This window comes from Sebastes fasciatus, chromosome 23, assembly GCF_043250625.1.
Source record: "Sebastes fasciatus isolate fSebFas1 chromosome 23, fSebFas1.pri, whole genome shotgun sequence".
Taxonomy (NCBI): Eukaryota; Metazoa; Chordata; class Actinopteri; order Perciformes; family Sebastidae; genus Sebastes; species Sebastes fasciatus.
This window is the reverse complement of record NC_133817.1, coordinates 608912-635285: the sequence shown is the minus strand read 5'-3', so window position 1 is coordinate 635285 and position 26374 is coordinate 608912. Positions and strand designations below refer to the sequence as shown.

General features: G+C 45.5%; 1 protein-coding gene across 3 annotated transcripts in view; it reads left to right on the top strand.

Annotated features, from left to right (window-relative positions):
• The first annotated feature begins 828 nt into the window (after positions 1 to 828).
• lmo3 (LIM domain only 3) overlaps positions 829 to 26374 on the top strand; it is a 55796-nt gene continuing 30250 nt past the window's right edge. The window contains exons 1-2 of one of the 3 annotated variants that reach the window (XM_074625679.1): positions 829 to 1344; positions 11679 to 11892. In XM_074625679.1, coding sequence (XP_074481780.1) covers positions 11687 to 11892 — 206 coding nt within the window. In that variant the 5' untranslated portion in view covers positions 829 to 1344; positions 11679 to 11686. Of the gene's footprint in view, positions 1345 to 7122; positions 7463 to 7493; positions 8279 to 11678; positions 11893 to 26374 lie in introns of those variants that run through there. The other 2 variants (XM_074625680.1, XM_074625677.1) reach the window with 2 other exon arrangements.

Sequence of the window (26374 nt, the reverse complement as noted above, 5' to 3'; positions counted from 1 at the left end):
GCTGATGTGTTGCTGCTGCTGTTGTGGAAACACACCAAGGAACGTTTCAATCTGGGTCACCAGAAAAACCATGCGTGACAACGTAAAGATGTGACAACAGAAAGTACTTGATTACACCCCCGTCACAAACAGTTCCTTTAAACGTCACGGAGAGGAAATCGTTCTTCGTTTTAACATGCAAAAGCCTCCATCACCATCTCCCCAAGAGCTCTCTGTTTTAGCACTCTGGCTAATTAGATGGGTGATAGGAGTGGCACTGATTGACATTATAAAAGCTGCACTATCACTCCTCACCAGTAACCCTCTCTCTCTCTCTCTCTCTCTCTCTCTCTCCGTGTTGAAAGTTACCATCAGAGGAATTATTTAAGATAAAAAGCAGTATGGAAAAAAGATCCTCCCCTGACAGATATTATCATTACAACCCTTTATGGAAAGTGCTAACTTACTTTTTTCCCTTCCTCCTCTCTTTCTTTCTCCATCTGTGCCCCTCTCTCTCTCTCTCTCTCTCTCTCTCTCTCTGTCTCCCAACGGGTAAAGAAAGGCAAGGAGAGAGGAAGGAGGAATAGAAGAATGAGTGAGCTCTGTCAATTGGAGTGAGTGCACTGCTAAGTCTGGCTACACTACAAAGGTTAGCAGATCTGACTGTCAATAGTGTCTTGTGGGTGGGAGGGTGAGGGAGGGTGAGGGAGGGTGAGGGGGGGGGTGAGGTGGTGAGGTGGTGAGGTGGTGGGGGGGCGGTCGCTTTGAGAGAAAGAGATACTTTGATATTTGGGAATGTTAGAAGGGTGAATGTGGAGAAGTGGAGGTTGGGGATCTAATTACCGGGCCATAATTGGGGGCTGGGGAATAGGTTGCCGTCCTCTCAACTCGCTGCAGATCAATTATGTTAAGAGAACATCTGTAAGTAGAGCTTAATGAGGTCCATTAGAGCAACATGCGCTGCCTTCCCTAACGGTGCTTGTCAGCTTCTTGGATGAGCTGGAGTGTGCTGCTGACTGGGGACCTGGTGGAGGGGCTTAAATAGGAGAGGAGGCTCCACTCTGCTGCCAGACAACCAGAGAGACACACACAGACAGAGACACACAGAGAGAGAAGGGAGGGAGAAGGTGAGCGAGCAGCAGCAAAGGGGGGACAGAGACGACCTGTGAGCCGGGTCCGGAGAGGGGGGGATCTGATCTGACAACTGGAGTTCTGTAACTCCGACTGGCGCCAAGTTCTCTTCAGACAACCTGGAGTCTGAGGAAAGTTGCCTTGTGGACACTTTAAGTGAAAGTGAAGAGGAGAGACGGACCGCTGCAGCGACCCTGACTCTGTGTTTCTGGGCATCTCTGGCTGCTCTTTAAGGTACGTGTTCAATTCTTCTGTGTGTTCAGTCCTCTGTGTGTTCAGTCCTCTGTGTGTTCAGTCCTCTGTGTGTTCAGTCCTCTGTGTGTTCAGTCCTCTGTGTGTTCAGTCCTCTGTGTGTTCAGTCCTCTGTGTGTTCAGTCCTCTGTGTGTTTCTGGGTTGGAGCGCGCTCTCCTCCTCTCCTCTCCTCTCCTGTCCTCTCCTCTCCTGTCCTCTCCTCTCCTCTCCTGTCCTCTCCTCTCCTCTCCTGTCATCTCCTCTCCTGTCCTCTCCTGTCCTCTCCTCTCCTCTCCTCTCCTCTCCTGTCCTCTCCTCTCCTGTCCTCTCCTGTCCTCTCCTCTCCTCTCCTCTCCGCGGAGCCACGGCTGCGTGTAAAAGTGTCGGCAAGACATGAACACAGCTGCTGAGGGCAGACTCCATCCTCCATCCTCCATCCTCCGTCCTCCGTCAGTCTCTCAGGCTGCTGGTCCACGCTGTCCTTTTATCTCTTCATTAGAGACGGAGGCGGGAGGCTGCGGGGTCAGCAGGCACGACCACAATGAGCTGCTCTTCTGTCCGTTTGTGCGCGTGTATGTAGATGATGTGAGCGTTTATAGATGATGTTTCCGTTGGATGAAGAGACTCGATCCGCGCCGTGCGACCGTCTCCTCCATCCTCCATCCACCACCGCTGCCTTCTGTCTCCATCTTCCCTTCACACGGAGGATGACTAACCGGTGGAAGGGCACCGGAGAGAGAGAGAGAGAGAAGAGAGAGAGAGAGAGAGAGAGAGAGAGAGAGAGAGAGAGAGAGAGAGAGAGAGAGAGAGAGAGGTGGCAGCAGCCTCACACACACACACACACACACACTCTGCAGAAAATTGCATGATTACCAAGATAGGCCGCCTTGAAATAATTCAATCCATGACAAAACCTAATTACTGGCAGGTAATACCCTGTCAGCTTTAATGCATCTCATCACTCATAATGGCGCAGAGAGCATTTTATGACCCATCTCATTATCGCTGCATTTTGGGCTGGAGCCGCATGCCAACTATTGACTTGTATCTCCTCCTCCTCCTCTCTACCAGAATATTTAAGGGGAGAACTTGTCAGGCTGTGTTGGAACACTGAATGGTGTGTATGCAAAAGGGAGGTGTGAGGTGGAGATGTGGAGGCACCAACATGTGGACCTCATCCTGATGCTCTCATCTAGTCCACACTCATACTGATCAGGACTGAATGGTGCAACAAATAAACCCCGTCCTCTAATTACAGGAAGGATTTAAATAAAGAGGAGAGGTGATGGAGGAGATGGGAGGAGAGGAGAGGAGAGGAGAGGAGGAGAGAGGAGAGGAGAGGAGAGGAGAGGAGAGGAGAGGAGAGGAGATAATGAGTCCAGGCTGCCACGCGGAGCTCCAGGACCTCACATGACGCCTGCGTGTGCGCGCGTTAGGAAAGAGGAATCAATGATCTCGGTTCAGACTGATTTAATTGTCTGTATTAGATCTGCTTCCTCTTTATTTAAACTCTATTCTGGTCTCAGACCGGTTCACTGACTCTCTCTCTCTCTCTCTGTTGCTCGACTGGCCACGTGCACGCTGATTGTTTTAAAGGTCCCATATCAGCTCATCTTCAGGTTCATTCTTGTATCTTGTGTTTCTACTAGAACATGTTTACATTCTGTAATGTTAAAAAAACAACTTTATTTTCCTCATCCTGTCTATCTGAATATACCTGTATTCACCCTCTGGGTCTGAATATACCTGTATTCACCCTCTGGGTCTGAATATACCTGTATTCACCCTCTGGGTCTGAATATACCTGTATTCACCCTCTGGGTCTGAATATACCTGTATTCACCCTCTGGGTCTGAATATACCTGTATTCACCCTCTGGGTCTGAATATACCTGTATTCACCCTCTGGGTCTGAATATACCTGTATTCACCCTCTGTCTGAATATACCTGTATTCACCCTCTGTCTGAATATACCTGTATTCACCCTCCGTCTGAATATACCTGTATTCACCCTCTATCTGAATATACCTGTATTCACCCTCTGTCTGAATATACCTGTATTCACCCTCTGGGTCTGAATATACCTGTATTCACCCTCTGTCTGAATATACCTGTATTCACCCTCTGTCTGAATATACCTGTATTCACCCTCTGTCTGAATATACCTGTATTCACCCTCCGTCTGAATATACCTGTATTCACCCTCTGGGTCTGAATATACCTGTATTCACCCTCTGTCTGAATATACCTGTATTCACCCTCTGTCTGAATATACCTGTATTCACCCTCTGGGTCTGAATATACCTGTATTCACCCTCTATCTGAATATACCTGTATTCACCCTCTGTCTGAATATACCTGTATTCACCCTCTGGGTCTGAATATACCTGTATTCACCCTCTATCTGAATATACCTGTATTCACCCTCTGTCTGAATATACCTGTATTCACCCTCTATCTGAATATACCTGTATTCACCCTCTGTCTGAATATACCTGTATTCACCCTCTATCTGAATATACCTGTATTCACCCTCTGTCTGAATATACCTGTATTCACCCTCTGGGTCTGAATATACCTGTATTCACCCTCTATCTGAATATACCTGTATTCACCCTCTGTCTGAATATACCTGTATTCACCCTCTATCTGAATATACCTGTATTCACCCTCTGTCTGAATATACCTGTATTCACCCTCTATCTGAATATACCTGTATTCACCCTCTGTCTGAATATACCTGTATTCACCCTCTGGGTCTGAATATACCTGTATTCACCCTCTGGGTCTGAATATACCTGTATTCACCCTCTGGGTCTGAATATACCTGTATTCACCCTCTGGGTCTGAATATACCTGTATTCACCCTCTATCTGAATATACCTGTATTCACCCTCTGTCTGAATATACCTGTATTCACCCTCTGTCTGAATATACCTGTATTCACCCTCTGTCTGAATATACCTGTATTCACCCTCTATCTGAATATACCTGTATTCACCCTCTGGGTCTGAATATACCTGTATTCACCCTCTGTCTGAATATACCTGTATTCACCCTCTGTCTGAATATACCTGTATTCACCCTCTGGGTCTGAATATACCTGTATTCACCCTCTATCTGAATATACCTGTATTCACCCTCTATCTGAATATACCTGTATTCACCCTCTGTCTGAATATACCTGTATTCACCCTCTATCTGAATATACCTGTATTCACCCTCTGGGTCTGAATATACCTGTATTCACCCTCTGTCTGAATATACCTGTATTCACCCTCTGTCTGAATATACCTGTATTCACCCTCTGTCTGAATATACCTGTATTCACCCTCTATCTGAATATACCTGTATTCACCCTCTGGGTCTGAATATACCTGTATTCACCCTCTGTCTGAATATACCTGTATTCACCCTCTGTCTGAATATACCTGTATTCACCCTCTGGGTCTGAATATACCTGTATTCACCCTCTGTCTGAATATACCTGTATTCACCCTCTATCTGAATATACCTGTATTCACCCTCTGTCTGAATATACCTGTATTCACCCTCTATCTGAATATACCTGTATTCACCCTCTGGGTCTGAATATACCTGTATTCACCCTCTGTCTGAATATACCTGTATTCACCCTCTGTCTGAATATACCTGTATTCACCCTCTGTCTGAATATACCTGTATTCACCCTCTGTCTGAATATACCTGTATTCACCCTCTGTCTGAATATACCTGTATTCACCCTCTGGGTCTGAATATACCTGTATTCACCCTCTGTCTGAATATACCTGTATTCACCCTCTGTCTGAATATACCTGTATTCACCCTCTGGGTCTGAATATACCTGTATTCACCCTCTGGGTCTGAATATACCTGTATTCACCCTCTGTCTGAATATACCTGTATTCACCCTCTATCTGAATATACCTGTATTCACCCTCTGGGTCTGAATATACCTGTATTCACCCTCTGTCTGAATATACCTGTATTCACCCTCTGTCTGAATATACCTGTATTCACCCTCTGGGTCTGAATATACCTGTATTCACCCTCTGTCTGAATATACCTGTATTCACCCTCTATCTGAATATACCTGTATTCACCCTCTGTCTGAATATACCTGTATTCACCCTCTATCTGAATATACCTGTATTCACCCTCTGGGTCTGAATATACCTGTATTCACCCTCTGTCTGAATATACCTGTATTCACCCTCTGTCTGAATATACCTGTATTCACCCTCTGTCTGAATATACCTGTATTCACCCTCTGTCTGAATATACCTGTATTCACCCTCTGTCTGAATATACCTGTATTCACCCTCTGGGTCTGAATATACCTGTATTCACCCTCTGTCTGAATATACCTGTATTCACCCTCTGTCTGAAACGCTCCGTTTTAGAGCATTTTGATGGAATTGCAACAGAATTGCGTTGCTAGGCAACAGCCTGGGTCCATGTTTACTTCCTGTCAGCTGATGTCATTCACATACAACAGGAAATAAACTGGGACATATTTAGAATGTTTACGTTTAAAACTGTGTAATGATCTAAATATTGTATATTTGTGACATCACAAATGGACAGAAATCCTGACGGCTTGTTTCAAACGCACAGTTTGTGAATACGGGCTGTGTGTGTTTCTCTGTGGATTAAGCGTTTCGATACTTTCACAGTATTTATATAGAACTTAAAGGGACTGTTTGTAACTTCTTACACGTATAAATGTACCGGGTCGGGATCCCATGCACGCTTGCGTGTGGCTGGAGTCTCTGCTCCTCTGCCTGCCTTCACTCACACACCGCGCTCCTTCTCTCTCTCTCTCCACCTCTCACGTGCATGCTGCTCACTCCACACTGCAGAAGAGTTAGTTTAGCTCTGAGAATATCTAGTGAATGTTCAGTGGACGTTTGTGCAGAAATAACTGCTGCAGCTCCTCCAGACCAACAGAGGTTTCCCGTGTCTTGTGAAGTGACGGGGCTCCGCAGAGAGAAACGTTATCGTCTCCCCCGTTCCCTCCGGCCGCGGTCGGGAGGCCGAGGCGGGAAAAGCCAACACTAGGATCAGCATTGATTCATGGAGAGACCTTGGTCTGGTCAGCTAACATTACTGCCAAGCAGCTGAAATATAGAGTGATACTGTGCTTTTAGCTGACGTGTGTCTCCTCACTGTGTTGAGCGATGCTCCTTCATGTCTATGTAGAGCGAGCACAAGCGCCAGCAACAGGACGCTGACTTTAGTTGACTTAACGGACACAGGTGAAGCTGTTAACAACACATTATGATTCTTACTAACAGTCCCTTTAAACCTGCTTTATAATGAAAAAACATGGAAATGTCACTTTGTTATAATGTGGGACCTTTAAGGTGCATCAATCAGAGCTGCTCATCAACAGCAGTCCTGTTTCATCTGCGTGCACGTGGCTGAACTCTCCAGATGTGACAGACGTCAGTCAGCTTGTTGTTAACAGTAGAGTGTCCCTGAACGCACCAGTCCACCTTAAACCGACTGATGCGCGTGCACCTGCAGACTAACCTGTTCCTGACTCTAGAATATAATGAACGCCGTGCGTGTGCGCGTGCCCGCGGCTCCACGTTGTGTGGGGGGGAAATGGGCGTTCCGGGGGCGTGCACGCGCAGCATGCTCTCCGTCCTCTAGAGGAGCGGCGGGAACTCAGTGGAGACCTGATCCTGATGGTGGATCGTGCACGGTGCACGGAGTGATGTCTCACCGGTGAGGGACTGGGGGCGGGGTGGGGGGGGGTTGGAGATAATAAAGCTGGACTTCCTGCCGTCTCGTGCACACTCTCGCTCATGCACTGGGGGGGTCCTGAAGTCCTGAAGACCTGCTGACTGTCTGCAGCTCCGTGCACACCTGTAGCTGCACGCGACTCTGGATCCACCTGGAGAGGAGAGGAGAGGAGAGGAGAGGAGAGGAGGCGCGAGATGACAGTCTGGTGAACTTTGTTTGTGCATGAGGGACGTGGTCTGATCTGGTTCTGATCTGGTTCTGATCTGGTACTGGTCTGGTACTGGTCTGGTCTGGTCTGGTCTGGTCTGGGTCTGATCTGGTCTGGGTCCTCTGCTGGACTTGATGTTCTGCTGGACTAGTTGATAGAAGGTGAGTGAAGCTGGAGACTGAACCATCTCTAGATGTTCTCCATCATATCAATACATTATTAAATCAATTAATCAATTAGTTTCATCATGAAGCTTCTGGGATCTAGATATGGGCTCTGAGTGAGAGAGTTCTGCAGACCCGGTTGGGTACCGGACTGGACCGGGCTCCCGGTGCTCCTCCCGGTCCTCCCGGTGCTCCTCCTGGTACTCCCGGTCCTCCCGGTGCTGTATAGTTCTCCGTTAAAGCGCTGATGAGCAGCAGCAGGAGCCGCTGTTCTGTTCTGTTCTGTTCTGTTCTGAGGCAGCAGGATTAGAGTGTGTGTGTGTGTGTGTGTGTGTGTGTGTGTGTGTGTGTGTGTGTGTGTGTGTGTGTGTGTGTGTGTGTGTGTGTGTGTGTGTGTGTGTGTGTGTGTGTGTGTGTGTGTGTGTGTGTGTGTGTGTGTGTGTGTGTGTGTGTGAGTGAGAGGAAGCGTCTCTCAGTCAGTCGCTCTCTGCTTCTCTCCGGTCGCGCATCTCTCCGTCTCTCGGTTCTCAACGCGCCGCGTGACGACGGACCGGACCGGACCGGACGGAACCGAGCAGCTCCTCCTCTCGTCTCTCCGGTGCTGCACGGTGTTCTGTTTGTTCTGCTGGCCTCCTCTCTGGATAGTCCCTCTCTCTCGGTAACAAAGCCCCGCTGCCTGCTGCTGCCTGCAGACAGCTGCTCTGCTCTCCGGACCAGGCGGCTCCGGTTGCTGCTCGGTCGGTCGGTCGTCGGTCGGTCGGTCGGTCGGTGCTTCTGCGGTTCAACAAATGCAGAAAAGGGAGAAAAGTTTCGGTAAGACGTTTCCTCGTTTCTCATCATGTGTGTGTGTGTTTGGTGTTTCGTGCTCTGCCGTGCGTCGGACCCGCAGCTCGGACCGGCTGTTGCTCCAACCGGAGACATCCTCCGGTGATAACCTCTACCGGAGACATCCCGGAGCTGATCCCGGAGCTCCGGAGCTGCTGCTCGTCACCGGAGGAGCATCACGGCAGATCGAGTCTCTGTGTGTTAAATCCGTTATTGGCCTTTACCGGCACTCCGCTGCCATGGCAACAGTAATTAAACTGATAGGGTGAAATGTCAGCAGCTCGGTGGAGAACAGCTGCGACTGAAATATAACACTGTTCTCTCCATCCTCCATCCATCCTCTCCTCCTCCATCACCTCCTCCTCTCCTCTCCTCCATCCTCTCCTCTATCCTCTATCCTCTCCTCCATCCCCTCCTTGTCTCCTCTCCTCTCCTCCATCCTCTCCTCCATCCTCTATCCTCTCCTCCATCCCCTCCTTGTCTCCTCTCCTCTCCTCCATCCTCTCCTCCATCCTCTATCCTCTCCTCCATCCCCTCCTTGTCTCCTCTCCTCTCCTCCATCCTCTCCTCCATCCTCTATCCTCTCCTCCATCCCCTCCTTGTCTCCTCTCCTCCATCCTCTCCTCTCCTCTCCTCTCCTCCATCCCCTCCTTGTCTCCTCTCCTCCATCCTCCATCCTCTATCCTCTCTTCCATCACCTCCTTGTCTCCTCTCCTCCTCTCCATCCTCTATCCTCTCATCTATCCTCTCCTCTCCTCCATCCTCTCCTCCTCTCCTCTCCTCTGGAGGATGATCCATGTGTCCGAGGACACTCAGCAGCAGCAGCCTTCAACTTCCACACTGAGAGTAGAACAGTAGAACAGGGAGGAAACAACACAGATCTGATTAGCAGCTCTGAGCAGCTGTTCTTCTCTCTGCTTCATGGAAACACGGAGCTTTTGTTCAGCCCTTCAGCTCTTCAGCGGGCGGAAGAGCCAAGTGGTCGAATTCCTCTTCTTCTTCTTCTTCTTCTTCTTCTCCTTCTTCTTCTTCTTCTCCTTCTTCTTCTCCTCCTGAGTTGATTGCACAGTGATAAAGAGGGAGTCTAAACTCTTCTTCCTTTGGTTTGGTGTATAATGTGTGGCAGCTGAGGACGAGCCGTCTGTGTGTGTCCTGACATGTTTTATAATAGTGTTGCTTTAAACCCAGTTCAGCTCTAGTCTTCCTCCAACTCACTGAAACTCAGTCTGACAACATTTTCTCCTGCTGAACTTTAAAGGTGTTTTTATTTATTTATGTATTTATTTACAACATTAGATGACATGTTGCCTGAGCGTGCTGGAGGTAGATGGTCCATCCGGTCCAGTAACATGTGGTGTTGTGTAGTGTGTTAGTGTGGATGCAGACTGATGACAGCTCACATGTTGGTTTCTGTGATGGAACAACTTTCAACTTTCCTGTTTACATTAATTAAATTAATATTAACCGCTGCAGCGTCCTGCACCTCTAACACTCAGCAGGAATCATGTACTAACTCATGTAAAGTGTGTTTTTATACTTGGAAACAGTCCAGACTGAGAACCACGTAGAACCACGTAGAACCACGTAGAACCACGTAGAACTCAAATGATAAAAAAAGGAAGTTTGACTGTTTAAAATGACTAAAACTAAAGTATACTTTAAGAAACACTGAGCGCGCGCGTGTGTGTGTGTGTGAGCGTGTGTGTGTGTGAGCATGTGTGTGTGTGTGTGTGTGTGTGTGTTGAATGGGGGACAAAGGGGATGGGGGGTGTGCCTGCCTGCCTCTCCTCAGGGAATGGAAGGAGAATACTAATTCCAGCCCGGTGCGAAGCCACATTGCCCCCCCGACCACCCCCCCATCCTGGCCTCCCCAATGGGCCAACAAAGCCTCTCCACAGTCCGCTCAGGACAAACAATACAGGCCGCTGCAAAGCCCCCCCGCCTGGAGCCACGCCCCTTTAAACACAGAGAGGAGGTCAATGTAGAAAAAAACTAAACCCCCAAAAAAAAGTGTCCTGGAAGAAATGTGAAACTGTGTCTTTGTGTGTGTGTGTGTGTGTGTGTGTGTGTGTCTTTGTGTGTGTGTGTGTGTGTGTGTGTGTGTGTGTGTGTGTGTGGGCTGCGTGTCGGTGTCACAACACTGAACCATTAGTTTTCACTCCTCTTCGTCTTCGTCTCCGTCTTCCAGTCCGATGTTGTTATTTTACTATAACGTAACCCTTTTAATCTCTCTGATTATTATTATTATTGTTAAATATAGTTTAAATGATACTTTAAATTATAGTTAAATAAGTGTTATACATTCTACTGTATAACACTAATAACAAAGACGTGTTCCTTACTGTCATTTCTCTAATGTTAATGGCCTTGTATTGAAGCTGATTGAACAGGAGTGTGTGTTCTCAGAGTCAGATATATTGGTTGTATTTACCGCCGGCCTGCTGAGGGCTGCGTCCCAGATCCTCATCTACTGCAGACTACACACTGTAACTCTGGCGCCTTTGTGCAGTGCATTGTGGGAAAATACTTCCAACAGCACACCAAAAAAATTAAATGATTTCACGTATGCATTCTGCATGCGCTTTATTTTTTTGGTGCTGCACTTAATTTATAGGATTTTATTTGTAACTTTTATTTTCCCGTCAGTTTGCTGGACTTTTGAATTAAGACGCAGACAAACTGGGACTTCTGACTCGGTCAAACCTGAGAAAAAAAGTATTATTTTTTCATGTTTTTTGAGCTCTCTTCCTGACGCTCTCCTCACTCACAACATTTGTTATATTTTTTGCAGTAAAGGAACGTCTGCAAAGTCTGTGTACTGATGTTTTGAGTCATTTGGTTGAGTTAATCTCTGTGTAGTCTGCAGACCTTCATGGTTTTGACACACACTTTAAGATTTGAATCAGTGTTTTTATACACGCGACAAAAAAACACTAAATTAATTTTCACTGTTAACGTGTTAAATGTCAGTCGCCTACATCCACTAGATAACTCCTAATTACTGGTTAAAATCTGTGTTTTTGATAAATGCAAAATATAGCAATGATATAGTCGACAAATACTCATTTTCACTTGTGTCTTATTTAATTTTAGTGTTATTTAAAATTAGTGTTAAATACATAAATATAGTACTCAGACCTCGTCTGCTGCTTAAAGATGGACGAGCACAATGAGAGCACGTCAGGAACTGTATTCCACTTTCCTCATCAACTAAACCTTTTTTATAAATGTCATACGTGTTCTCCGTACTCGATCATTTTAGCTTCATCTTGTCTTTTCTTTTCTCTCTGTGTCACCGTGAGGAAGCGTCTGCCTTCCTCCTCAGTCGGCTGCTGTTGGATGAGTTGTTTGAAGCCTCTCTCTCTCCCTCTCTCTCTGCTTCTCCCAGGTATACAAATGCTCTCCGTCCAGCCGGACACCAAGCCAAAAGGCTGTGCCGGCTGCAACCGGAAGATCAAGGACCGCTACCTGCTGAAGGCCCTCGATAAGTACTGGCACGAGGACTGCCTCAAGTGTGCCTGCTGTGACTGCAGGCTGGGCGAGGTGGGCTCCACGCTCTACACCAAAGCCAACCTCATCCTGTGCCGGAGAGACTACCTACGGTAAGAAAGACGACAAAACACACACACACACACACGCCTGGTCCCAGTGTGCACGAGGCCGTCAGAGTCATTTACACACAGTTAGGTGTATTCGGTGGAATGGAGCACAGAGACGTTTTATTCCGGCCTGTGATCTTGTTTTAAGGCCTCAAAATGTGTCTCGACCACCCAGCAATCAGACCGCTGCAAATGTGTAAATGATGGTATATTATGGGATATTATGGGATGGCATTTCCACTTTTTAATTAGTTACATTTGTTGTTTTATTTTCAGTAATGTGTTTTTATTCAGCAAACATCAATGTAACCGTCTCAGGAGTCTCACGTGACCCCGTTTCCATCATTTACATGTTGGTATTGTTTCTATTTATCCGACATCTCAGTTGAGCTCCAGACGCCGTCGTCACGGCCTTGTGTGTATTCAAGGTAGCCACATGAAGAAACATTTGCTGTGAATAGTTGCAATCCAGATTTTTAGTGGATTATACATGTTGAGTTTAGTGAAACTGACAGAAACTATGATCTTAAAATATCATCAGAAGTCACAAATAACACGGATGAAAAATAATAGATTTATTCTGAGTAGCTTTTCCTTCAGTCACCACGCCACCAACCTTTCTGATATTATGAGGCTGGAGAATGTTAATTATTCTCAAAAGCATCACAACCAATAAATAACTATTTCAATTTACGCCAGCAATAACAATAAACTCTTTACAGCCAATCAGGATGAGGAACAGCACTGTGGATATCTTGATTGACAGAGAGATGCACCAATCGGTTCCAGCCTGACGTACGGTGGGGGCGGAACACTGATAGGATCAATTCATATAGTCAGGGTTATTATAGGAAACTCATATGAAAATAAGCAGTGAAAAATATTGTTAGTAAACTAAGAAAAACTCAATATTGCCCGGGTAAAAAATTAAATAAAAATAGACGCAAATTAATTAGTATTTATTTATTTTTTGTATTATTCCTGTCAGCTCCGAGAGATGACGCTGTGCCGTAACGCTTCACTAAAATAACGCAGAGATTGAACATGAAACATCATGCAGTATGTACAGTATGTAATGTAACTACAAAACTAAACTAAAACTAAATGTATAAAAACTAAACTAAAACTAGCAAACATACTCTGAAAACCAACTAAAACTAAACTTCACTTCCTGTTTATTCTCTGGAATAGAATGTTTTTAATTCACAGAAATATATAGTATATATATATATATATATATTTATATATATATATGGTCACAATGTATTAACTGAGCCTTTTAAAAACAATTTGAATATGAGGTGAAATTATTTCCAATATGAATCATTTCTCAAAAGTCATCAAAGGAATCCTCATCCACAGATTATTTATTGTTATTTATTGTTTATTATTTTTTTTTAGCATGACTGGTAAAGATATATATATATATATGTATATATGTGTATATATATATATATATATATATATATATATATATAAGAGCCGTCAGTGTTATTGTGGTCGTACTGAGACCAGCCGCTGTCTTTAAAGTTCTTTACATAAGGAATGTGTAGTTTATGGAGGTCACATGGAGAGATTTCTACAGACACTGATCAGCATTTCAGATTTTAAAAAAAAAAAGTAAATATTTTGGCATTCTTTGTACCCAATGTGTGAGATTTATGACAAAAATATAAATTACAAAAAATATAAATTACAGGACATTTATACATAATGTAAAAAGAAAAAAACAGCATTTTATCAGTGTGTGTGTGTGTGTGTGTGTGTGTGTGTGTGTGTGTGTGTGTGTGTGTGTGTGTGTGTTTGAGAGTGTGTGTGTGTGTTTGAGAGTGTGTGTGTGTGTGTGTGTGTGTGTAGACTAACCTGCTCAGAGAGGAGAAGCTTTCTGTGCCGGAGAATTGAACCAAAAGGTTTTGAGCCTCACTGCTGGATTATCAAGCCTCAGTCAGACTCACTGACTCGGCCTGAACACTCACACCGGCTCCATGTGCAGCCAGGCGCCGGTGGAAAACACCATGCAACACACTGTTTATTATTATTATTATTAATATTATTAAGTAAAGTTATATGTTTCCATCAATGCACCTCTTACATTTTCCACATAGAAGAACATGAGTGGAACCAGTGAGGTGATGCAGCAGCCAGCTGGAGCTCAGGTTGATGGTTTGATACCTGCTCGCCCTCCACATGTTGAGCTAAACACTGAGCTGCAAACTGCTGCTTGATAAAGTGTCAAAAAACATATTAGGTGAGAGGTCAGAGGTCACTGAGACAATCCGTCTGTTTGAAGCGTTGTTGAATAGTTGGTGTAAAGGTTTTGGATAGCGTTGGTATAGTAATTATGTGGAGGAGAGTCAGTAGAAGACAACCTCTCTCTCTTTTTCTTCTGTTGTTGTGCTGCAGTCGTGTTGCAGATATATATATACGTGTTGCAGATTGTCTTTATAGTTGCTCAGTTTCCACCAGGAGGAAACCTCCAGGTCTGAGAGGTGAAGCCGATGCTATAAAGAGCTTTAAACCTGCATCCTGTCTAGCAGCCAGCAGGGGGCGACTCCTCTGGTTCTATAGAAGTCTCTGAGAAAACTGGATTTATGACCTCAGTAAACATTGTAAACGTGAGTTTATGTTTCAAGTCTTCTTCAATACAGCATGATGTTCATTTAGTAAATTATGATCCTATTTAGAGTCGGACAGACCATAAAGCAGGGGATGCTTTAGGGCGGGGCTACCTGCTGATTGACAGGTCGTTGTCTGTGTTTTCGTCTTATATCTTTAACCCTTTCACAGCGTGTTTTCATTTCATCAAAGTTAATTATAAGCTTTTCTGGTCGCCTGGTTGGGTTGTACTTCGCTCCGCCCTCTAGTGTCACTTTAAAAAAACAACATGGTGACGGCTTCAAAACCCGTGGTCCACAAACCAACGGGTGTCGTCATGGTAACTACGTTGACTTGTTATATACAGTCTGTGGTTTCCACAAAGCCAAACATCAAGGTGGCAACTTTAAAATGTCTTTACATGGCTTGTTGGCTTCTACAGTACAGAAGAAGCAGCCGGTGTTTAATGTGTTCAGTTTAAGGTGAAACGTCTCAGTAAACAGTGAAGGAGGGAAGCAGCTCTCTTTTTGTTCTACGTCACAGACGTACACAGACCAGATATTTACCTCCACCCAGTGACCCGTTCACTGGGTGACATGTTCCTTCATCACCACGAACACACACACTGTAGTTTATTGTGACTCAATCACACATCCACCGTCCTGCTGTCTCAAATGTGTATTAATCCGCCACTGAAGATAGTCCCCAACAATGCACGTCTTCCGGTTTGAGTAACATTTGCTAAAAACTACAGTGACCAGCTGTTTAATGAAATGACTGATCTTTTTTTAAAAACAGTTTTTAAAGATTTCTGTCTTTATTAGGAACGAATGGGCTTGTTGAGAGACGGACTAATGCGGTGTTGGTTTGGGTCTTTACACAGCGAGTTGAGCGGTTTGAGTTGCACCTCCAGTATATTTATGAAACAACAACACAGGCTCCGTAGTCCGAACCAAGACGGCAAACTTTATTACTCCTTTAAACCTTGACAAAGGCAGCGCAGACTAGATCCACTCCTTCCCTTCTTACCTTTCACAATAAAAGTCCTAGACATATGATATGCGATAATTCGTGTGGTATATTTGTCATGCCCCCCGGTGTGTAAAGCCCTTTCGCCCAGGCCAGACCGCCAGCATCAACGTCGCGTGGCGGTTGCGTGATTCACACGTCGGGTGTTCACGCCAGCTGCCTTTCTGCTGCTGTCAGCCCTTTCTTTCTACATAGAGTTTTCATTTCACAATAAATGTAATTTATATTTATTTTAAACAGAGAAAGGTTCAGATACGTGTGGTAATTTGTAAATAATATTAATAATTCACAATTAAAACCCCGTACTATATTCATTCATGGAGCTCTGCAAGTCACTGCATATTCTACAACACTGTCCGGCACATATTTCAGAATAAAAGCCTTGTGTTAACAAATGAAGGAATTCTGTCCACTGAAAAAAAATGCATTAGGGCTTTTATTTTGAAATAAAAGCAGGAAGTGTTGATTTAAAAAATATATGTTTACTTTTTTTCATCTCCGTAACATATTCTACAGATAGAGACAAATAGCAAACAACACACAACGCAGCCACAACGCGCTGCTGACGTTCCTGACGTTCCCGGTGTGTCCGAGGCTTTTAGTGTGACGCCTCATGTAAATATATCCACACCTCCAGCTGAGCACCAGGCCCTCTGGACAGAATCCACTGAGCAGCAGCAGCAGAGCGTCACAACAAAAAAGCTGTAAATGTCATCAGTGAATCAGTTGATGTGGACATTGTTTTCCCAACACCGATGCATTCAGCAGCAGCGGCGGCGGGGCCGGGCCGGGCCGGGCCGGGCGTTCTCCGAACAGGCGTGCAGGCTAAGAGGAAGACCAATTCCAACATGTTATTCTTTCATCTTCAAAGTTCAAGGTGACTGAATTGATTTGACGCTCGCTATCACGCGAGTGGCCTGCCCGCGAATGCGCCCTGACATCTCCTCACTGCTGGCTAATGAATGGCAAATATAGCAAAACCGCAGTACTCCACATCTGATCTGCAGCGCAACAAAGAAAGCCAGGCTCCATCACCGAGGCAATCAATGGCTGCAGCATCACAAAGCAATACGATTTCACACACACACACACACACACACACACACACACACACACGCTCCCCTTACCTCAAAAAGCAACCTCAAATATATGATTTCTACTTATGTTTATCTCAGTCTGTCAGCCCAGGTTAGCGACAGGAGAGGAAAAAATAAGGATGACTACACATTTAGTCCATTTTTATATTCCATTGGCTTCAACGGTAAATTATTTTGGCCTTCATTATACCCCCCCCCACACACACACACACACACACACACACACACACACACCCGCCTTCTCCAAGTCAATCCCTTTCTGCTTAGCAGGGTGGCATGTTATTAGGCCTGACATAACCAGGGTTAATAGAATTCTTCAGGGGTCTACAACCATGAGCGATGTGATCCCACCAGCAGAGAAATAATAATCCTTTATCGCAACACATGCACAAACAACTGAGGGGAGGAAAAAAACAAACACGGGAGAAAAAACTTAGTTTCAGCAGCGGAGTCCCTGTGTGATCAAATATGATGTAGAGAGAGTGTGTGTGTGTGTGTGTGTGTGTGTAACCAAGCCATCCCTTCATAAACCTGCGACTGCAAACATAATTACAGGTATTATCTCCTAGAGCTTGATTTGTGCTTTGCTCTCTCTGAATACGGAGGAACGCGGCGAGAACATTTTATCAACAAATGATCCCTTTGAAAGCAGAGCCTCATTGATGATAGCGGTAATAGCGCGACACCACTGTTTATGCTGATGTGTGATTTCCCCAGTACAGAGCGATAATGTTTGAAAAGCCCAGAGGAGGGAGGAGAGCAGACAGACTGACACATTTAAGTTTAAAAAACGCTGAGGAAATGAAGACTGCGGCACGGCAGCGGCCTGCTGAGTGCCACCGCACACACACACACACACACACACGAGCACCGGCGCCGGCTCCAAGGCCGGGTGCAGGCGTGAAAAAGCTGTTGGGCATCAGTTAATGGAAAACTGTAAATTCCAGGCATCCATTTTAAAGACAGCACCAGGAGAACACTTATTTATTTATCTATCTATTCATTCATTTTTTTAATCCAACTTCAATTTTCCTCTACAGTGGTTTTACTAAGATTGTAAATGCAAGCAAACTCACAGAGCCGTCAACACGGCTGGATTTATTAACGTTTTGGAAAGCTGGCTATCAGCGAGAGATAACCAACATGTAGAGCATGGTGCACTGTAATAACTCACAGGGCTTCTTCCTCCTTCAGAATCAACTCGGCAGACACCGTGTGTATAAAAACACGTATGTAAATGTACATGTATCTTTTTATTTCATCTCACATCGGGCTGCTTATGACGCGTTTGTCAGTTTGTATGTCGGCGTCAGGCGTGACTGTGACATCAAGTCAAGCTTTATCTCCGGGGAGCCGGCAGGGACGGAGGAGGAACGACTCAGCCTGTCTCTAACTCAGCCTGTCTCTAACTCATCTATTCTTTTCACAAATCTCATTTAGATACTTTCTTCCTTATGAACACGTGTCACACCTTTAATATAAAAAACACTGTTCGGTGTGTGATTACTACAAAATAGAGTTTCCTTAGCTCAGACGCTCAAATGAAGAGTTCAAGACCAGATTCTGAATCCATACAGTTCCTCCTCCGTGTCCTCCGCCACAGCTCTTAATCATACAGGGTCTTTAACGTGCACGTGTCAGACAGGGTCTTTAACGTGCACGTGTCACTTCATATTTTAATATTTACCTTTATTTCTTCGTGTGTGCGTTCAGATTGAAGCTGAGGCACAAATAGTTTAGTGTGAAGTTGACTGCTAAGTCTTATTTCTGTGAGCTTGTTAGGAATGTTAATAATTAACCGTTTAACCGTTAACCTACATTAAGGATTTTAACCGATTAATGCTATCGGTTGAAACGGTTAAAAGAAATATGAATAATTAATCAAAAAGTGGCTCGCTGGTCCACCTTAACAGCCCACCTTAAGAGGCAGAGCCGGAGTTGCAGGATACAGGAAGTTGGCTCTAGAGCGTCACAGTTTGAAGCGTAGGCCCGCTGACCAGGCGTGGGTCTTTGAGGAGTTGGCAGTGAGAGTGTGTTGGTCATAGAGTTACCTGTAACCTTTCAGAACATAGTGAGCATGTGGACGGGCCTGTATCAGAACATACTGAGCATGTGGACGGGCCTGTATCAGAACATACTGAGCATGTGGACGGGCCGTATCAGAACATACTGAGCATGTGGACGGGCCTGTATCAGAACATACTGAGCATGTGGACGGGCCTGTATCAGAACATAGTGAGCATGTGGACGGGCCGTATCAGAACATAGTGAGCATGTGGACGGGCCTGTATCAGAACATACTGAGCATGTGGACAGGCCTGTATCAGAACATAGTGAGCATGTGGACGGGCCTGTATCAGAACATACTGAGCATGTGGACGGGCCGTATCAGAACATAGTGAGCATGTGGACGGGCCTGTATCAGAACATAGTGAGCCTGTGGACGGGCCGTATCAGAACATAGTGAGCCTGTGGACGGGCCTGTATCAGAACATACTGAGCATGTGGACGGGCCTGTATCAGAACATAGTGAGCATGTGGACGGGCCTGTATCAGAACATAGTGAGCATGTGGACGGGCCGTATCAGAACATACTGAGCATGTGGACGGGCCTGTATCAGAACATAGTGAGCATGTGGACGGGCCTGTATCAGAACATAGTGAGCCTGTGGACGGGCCGTATCATTATTAGAGCCTTGTGTAACTGACATGAATCCAAACTGACAACTAAGAATGACTAAAAGCTTTTATTCAGGCTCCTGTTAGGCCTCCAGGAATGAGTGTTTCTAACTGGCTAATGTAGCTTCACTGATAATGATGTAAGCGCAGCGGGACACATCACTTATTATGGTTATGAAAAATAAAATCCCCCCCCCCACTAAAGAGAGAGAAAGCAGCAGAAGAGTAGTCGGTGTCAGCCTGAGTAATGGAGTGGTAATTAAATGTCCGTTCAGCGTGAATATCAGGCTAAAGATGCAGCTTTATTTCTACCCAGATTACACACAAACATCCCACCGAGCCGACCGGACTCCCGGCTAGATCACTCATTGTTACGGCGAGGATGGATGGCACAGCGATCCACAAAGAGCCGTGATATCAGAGTGTAGCCACTGCACAACATCCCGCTCGCCTGACGACGGCCGTGCTCCTGGGAGATTTGCAGGAAGCCGGGTGTAGTTTGTCATCAGCGCTCTCCTCCCTGATTCTCTGCAGGCTGAAAGATTCAGGCCAGCTCCTCTTCCTCTAATGACTAGCGCAGATGTTCAGCTGTTCTCCCAACTAACAGTGAAGGGCACGAGGACATCCTCAGCCGGGCCGCTGGTCAATGACACCAGAGCTGTGAGGGTAGAGACATACATAGTGTTGTATACCTTTTAGTCAACGTTTCACATCACTGCTGACCATTTCTTCTGTTACAGTTTAATACTTCCCATGTATAGCTTGCCCCTATAGGAGTAATGTTCATATTGGATGATTATGCAGCGAGGGATGAGCAGCGTGTCCCACTTTAATGTTATGCAGGAGACCGTCACCTGTAACCAGTTCTTTTATTGCCTAACCTTAAACACACCATAGTTCCCTAACCACCGTGCAGCTGCCATGTCTACATATTACAAACAACGTATCAGCGTTCTGTCTGGCAGCAGGGTCACTGGTGAACGCCATGCTGGCTAAACTTACTGACAGTAGCAAGAAGTGACACACAATGATAACTTTATTCTGTCAAAACAGAAACATGCCTGCAACGGTTAATACAAGGGACATATATATATTAAGATGGGACGTATAGTTGCATAAAGTATTTTTTTTTTTTTATAACTTAACGACTGTTTGAAAAATGGTAAATCATGACTCATCCTTAGTGTGTAACGTAACGTACTTAACTGCATGACAAACACACTTCTTTTAACCCAACCCACCATCTTCTCCTAAAGCAAACCAAGTGGTTTCCTGTGAACACAGAAGTTGACTTTGAGAAGACGGTGGATGCATGTCAATGACACGTCCAACAGCGACGTAGAGCGGTACGTAGAGCGGTACGTAGAGCTTCAGTTTGAAGCTGCTGTGCGAGTTGGGACAGTGTGGAACATTGCAAATGACTAAACTGGACTGGACTTGATGTTGCACCTTGATTTAAGAACTAGCTAACCAGTTACTGATATAAGATTATGAGAAAGCAACAGTCTAATGTGTTTATCTGGATGTGTAATGTAATAGTCAACTTCATCCAGTGTGGGACATCACAGATAACATTTTGTCTGCAGCTCGGCTGTAATTGATTTTTGTTTTGTTCCTTTAGAGGAGAACAGGGAGGGTTTGTTTTAGTGAAGGATGTGGTTCTGTAAAAGGTTACAGAGCCTGCTGTGTCAGTGAATGCCACCATCATTACTAACTCTGTCCTTGTGCCTCGTGCCACATTTTAGTTTTCCTTTGGTGAGACGGCGCTCCGTTAACTGCAGTTTAAATCTAAAAGTCAAGTCAGTCAGGTAGTGACGGACCGAACGGGCTTCAGCTCATCCACTTATTTGATTTCTCAAATGATTGTTATTGAAGTCGGTTGAATGGGAACAAACAGAAGGTGAAGTTTGAAAGCTGGCGTTCAGACGTTCCTCCAAACATTCCCTCTCAGGACAGAATCATTTTTTTGAGGCCTCAGAAAAAGAAGCAGCCTTCAATTTTTTTTTTTGTGAACCACTTGAGCACTTGAGGGGAGAATTTGCCTGGAATGCGTGGGTTCATTCAGACCCCAGATTGAATCCTGTCTCCGCTGCTTGTTATTACAATAGAGCACTCAGCATGCAGAAAGGGCCTCTCCTGCTCCAGCTCTTAATGGGACTTAAAGGTGGAGAATGCAGCACTCGGGTCTGTCAGCCTCGCCACTTTACCTTCTTATTCCTTCATCTTCCTCAAACACACACACAGTGCACGTCTCCATCTCCCTCTTCAGTCTCGGCCCTCTTGGCCTCCTTTGATGCTGCTAATCAGGCTCTCCATCACTTTAGAGGGGCCATAGATGATTACCTGATTCTAATTACATACAATGGGGGAAACTTTTGTTTGATGTCTTTTGTGTGTTTCTCGCGCTGGCTTCCTATAGCTTTCACACACACACACACACACACACACACACACACACACCCTCCCCTGGAGACTCCTCTGTATGAGGCGAGACATTCACGCAGCAGCAGCGAGGCAGCAGCAGCGAGGCGGCCTCAGCGCTACAAGGTGAACTATTCCCCGGCACGTGTTATTATTAATAACTGCCAGAGAGAGGGGTCACCCAAGACAACTCCTTGAAAAGAACCGCGGGCGAGGCAAGTAGGCCGCAGCTGGGTGTGTTGTAAAACAATACCCCCCCCTTCCCCCTGAGGAGACGCGCTGCTTAAAGCAGGAATAATGCATGGTGGGGGGGGGGAGCCGCGCAGACACATTTCTCGGGCCGTGAAAAATTAAGATGTCACCACCTGGCGCTTTTAAGCATACCTTTACCAGAGAGCTGCAGGTATTACAATATGAATAGGTCGGGGCTATAACTTTCACCCCCCCCCCCCAACGTCTCTCTTTCTCTGCTCACAACGCTTCGTCGTTAAACTTCTGACGGCGGCGTTAAATTCAAATGGCTTGTGAGCGCGGGGGGGGGGGGGGGGGGCAGAGATGAGGAGAAATGCTAATCAGCAGTCAAATGATGGGACATCTCTAGTTAGTGGAACTCATCGGGGAGGGTTCTAGCCACAACAGTGAGAGGACAGTGGTGTGATTAAGGTCTAACATAACAGTGAGAGGACAGTGGTGTGATTAAGGTCTAACATAACAGTGAGAGTACAGTGAGAGTACAGTGGTGTGATTAAGGTCTAACATAACAGTGAGAGTACAGCGGTGTGATTAAGGTCTAACATAACAGTGAGAGTACAGTGAGAGGACAGTGGTGTGATTAAGGTCTAACATAACAGTGAGAGGACAGTGAGAGGACAGTGGTGTGATTAAGGTCTAACATAACAGTGAGAGGACAGTGAGAGGACAGTGGTGTGATTAAGGTCTAACATAACAGTGAGAGTACAGCGGTGTGATTAAGGTCTAACATAACAGTGAGAGTACAGTGGTGTGATTAAGGTCTAACATAACAGTGAGAGTACAGCGGTGTGATTAAGGTCTAACATAACAGTGAGAGGACAGTGGTGTGATTAAGGTCTAACATAACAGTGAGAGGACAGTGGTGTGATTAAGGTCTAACATAACAGTGAGAGTACAGCGGTGTGATTAAGGTCTAACATAACAGTGAGAGGACAGTGGTGTGATTAAGGTCTAACATAACAGTGAGAGTACAGCGGTGTGATTAAGGTCTAACATAACAGTGAGAGTACAGCGGTGTGATTAAGGTCTAACATAACAGTGAGAGGACAGTGGTGTGATTAAGGTCTAACATAACAGTGAGAGTACAGCGGTGTGATTAAGGTCTAACATAACAGTGAGAGGACAGCGGTGTGATTAAGGTCTAACATAACAGTGAGAGTACAGTGGTGTGATTAAGGTCTAACATAACAGTGAGAGGACAGTGGTGTGATTAAGGTCTAACATAACAGTGAGAGGACAGTGAGAGTACAGTGGTGTGATTAAGGTCTAACATAACAGTGAGAGTACAGTGGTGTGATTAAGGTCTAACATAACAGTGAGAGGACAGTGGTGTGATTAAGGTCTAACATAACAGTGAGAGTACAGTGGTGTGATTAAGGTCTAACATAACAGTGAGAGGACAGTGGTGTGATTAAGGTCTAACATAACAGTGAGAGTACAGTGGTGTGATTAAGGTTTAACATAACAGTGAGAGTACAGTGGTGTGATTAAGGTCTAACATAACAGTGAGAGGACAGTGGTGTGATTAAGGTCTAACATAACAGTGAGAGTACAGTGGTGTGATTAAGGTTTAACATAACAGTGAGAGTACAGTGGTGTGATTAAGGTCTAACATAACAGTGAGAGGACAGTGGTGTGATTAAGGTCTAACATAACAGTGAGAGTACAGCGGTGTGATTAAGGTCTAACATAACAGTGAGAGTACAGTGAGAGGACAGTGGTGTGATTAAGGTCTAACATAACAGTGAGAGGACAGTGAGAGTACAGTGAGAGTACAGTGGTGTGATTAAGGTCTAACATAACAGTGAGAGTACAGTGGTGTGATTAAGGTCTAACATAACAGTGAGAGGACAGTGGTGTGATTAAGGTCTAACATAACAGTGAGAGTACAGCGGTGTGATTAAGGTCTAACATAACAGTGAGAGGACAGTGGTGTGATTAAGGTCTAACATAACAGTGAGAGTACAGTGGTGTGATTAAGGTCTAACATAACAGTGAGAGGACAGTGAGAGGACAGTGGTGTGATTAAGGTCTAACATAACAGTGAGAGTACAGCGGTGTGATTAAGGTCTAACATAACAGTGAGAGGACAGTGAGAGTACAGTGGTGTGATTAAGGTCTAACATAACAGTGAGAGTACAGCGGTGTGATTAAGGTCTAACATAACAGTGAGAGTACAGTGGTGTGATTAAGGTCTAACATAACAGTGAGAGTACAGTGGTGTGATTAAGGTCTAAATGTTGGTTATGAGTAAACACAGTTCAAAGCAGGACAGTATTTCGCACCCTGAAATTGCTTTACAGCACGATTCCTGCAGTATATATATCTGACTCCCACATGTTCCCGTTTCTTTTAGATTCCTCTTTAACACAGGCAAATGTGTGACTGCAATTTCCTCCCTCTAACCTTTTCATGAGGTTCCTTTAGGCCTCGCTCACAGTTTGCATGCATCACAAATCCCGCTTCAACATCCTCGGCACAATTCAACCCCTCCGTCTCTCTCCAAATGAAATTGCTTTCGGCGGGGTCAAAGGTCACGGAGCGGTCCGTGTTATGATTTGATCTGATCTGTGCCGAGGAATAGAACGGGGATAATTCCTCCCTATTCCTCATGCCTCGGCGTATAAAGGCCCAAAACTGTTGCATTACTTTTCCTCCTGTTTGTTTTTTGGGGGATTTGAAGGGAAGTGAGATGTTGTCCTGAAGCTGCTGCAGGGATTCGAGAAACTGATGGTTCAGATGAGCTCAGAGATCGGTACTGCATTCAGCATAAAACAATATGCTCACATCAGAACATGGCAAACTGCAGCCCAACAGGCAACAACAGCTGTCAGTGTGTCAGTGTGCTGACTTGACTATGACTTGCCCCAAACTGCATGTGATGATCATAAAGTGGGCATGTCTGTAAAGGGGAGACTCGTGGGTACCCATAGAACCCATTTACATTCACTGATCTGGAGGTCAGAGGTCAAGGGACCCCTTTGAACATGGACATCACAGTTTATCCTCTCCAACATTTAGTGTAAGTTTGGAGTGTTATTTAACCTCCTTCATGACCAGCTAGTCTGACATGGTTGGTACCGATGGATTCATCAGGTTCTCTAGTTTACTATGAGACAACCTCCAAGATTATATAAAACAGGTAACGGCCGCCACGCTGCTGACGTTCCTGGTGTGGCCGAGGCTTTAGTGGACGAACATGACGGTGCCGGCTTGCCCCGATAGCACCGTATTGTAGCCGTCTACAGCGATCCCTCTTAATACTGGAGCAGTTTCACAAATAGTTGTCCCTATTAGTCAGTTAGACACAAAAACATGGGAAGAATGGTTGATAAATCCTGTTAGTTAGTTAGATAGCTCCCCTTTAAAGCAGACTGTCGTCCAGGAGAAATGAGAAGAAGAGCTCTTATTTCCTCCGTGTTGTCTGGAGGCGAACAGACCACAGCCTTCTCTCAGTCATTATAGTGCAGGTCATGCTCAACCGTACCACGGACAGCCCGGTGTACGATCCAGCCCGACCCGATCATGTTTGTGTGTCCGCTGAGATGGTCCCGTAGGCCCCCGAGGGCCGGCCGGTGCTCCGCCTCGGCTCAGTGTTTCATCAGCGGGCTTATCTAATTCAGTGTCCCAAACACATCAACCAGGGTAATGAAAAATTCATTGAGTCAGTTACTTTGTGCAATTGAACACATCCATCATCTCCTGATGCTTTGTAATATTGTAAATCATGTGACCGCCCCCCCCCCTCTGACCAGGCAGACCTCTTTGTAATGAATATTGACTCGTATTGCGTTAAATTCATTCAAGCAAATCAAGCCTTTTGAAACGGGTGAAGCCCGCCGCGCCCCGCCGCGCCCCGCTCTGGTCACGGGCGCCCCGCTCTGGTCACGGGCGCCAACGTGTCAGCGTTTTCTTTTTTTTCAAGGTTTTCATTTAATTTCCAAACGTTGTAGAAGTTGATGTTGGTAACTCCATTACCTGCTGACTGGACTCGGGCTGTGGAAGCTCGTGTGGATTTCTCTCCTCATCCCAACCATTTGATATCCTCTCTCCGTCCAGATTAACCTTTCTGGCCCTAATAAACGCTCTGTATTGACATCAAAGGGATGGGAAGATGGCGCTATGCCTTATGGGAAGGGGAACACGGGCCTCCTGAAAGAGCCCGAGCACGGCTCCCCTTCTCGCCGAGCAGTAATTGTGCCTGTCCTCTCCGAAATTATGCTCTTCTTTGTCTTTTTAATTAAACTCAAGAGCAGTTTGGAGGCTATTTGACCTTTGCTGGCCCCTCTTTATGGGGAGTGCCGCAGGTCATTTCCATGCATATATTAATGGCTCGCCCTCCTCCCTTTTCCTCTTAGGCAATGATCCACGAGGCTTTACAGATTAAGGAGAGGTTCGGGTCTCGAGTATTG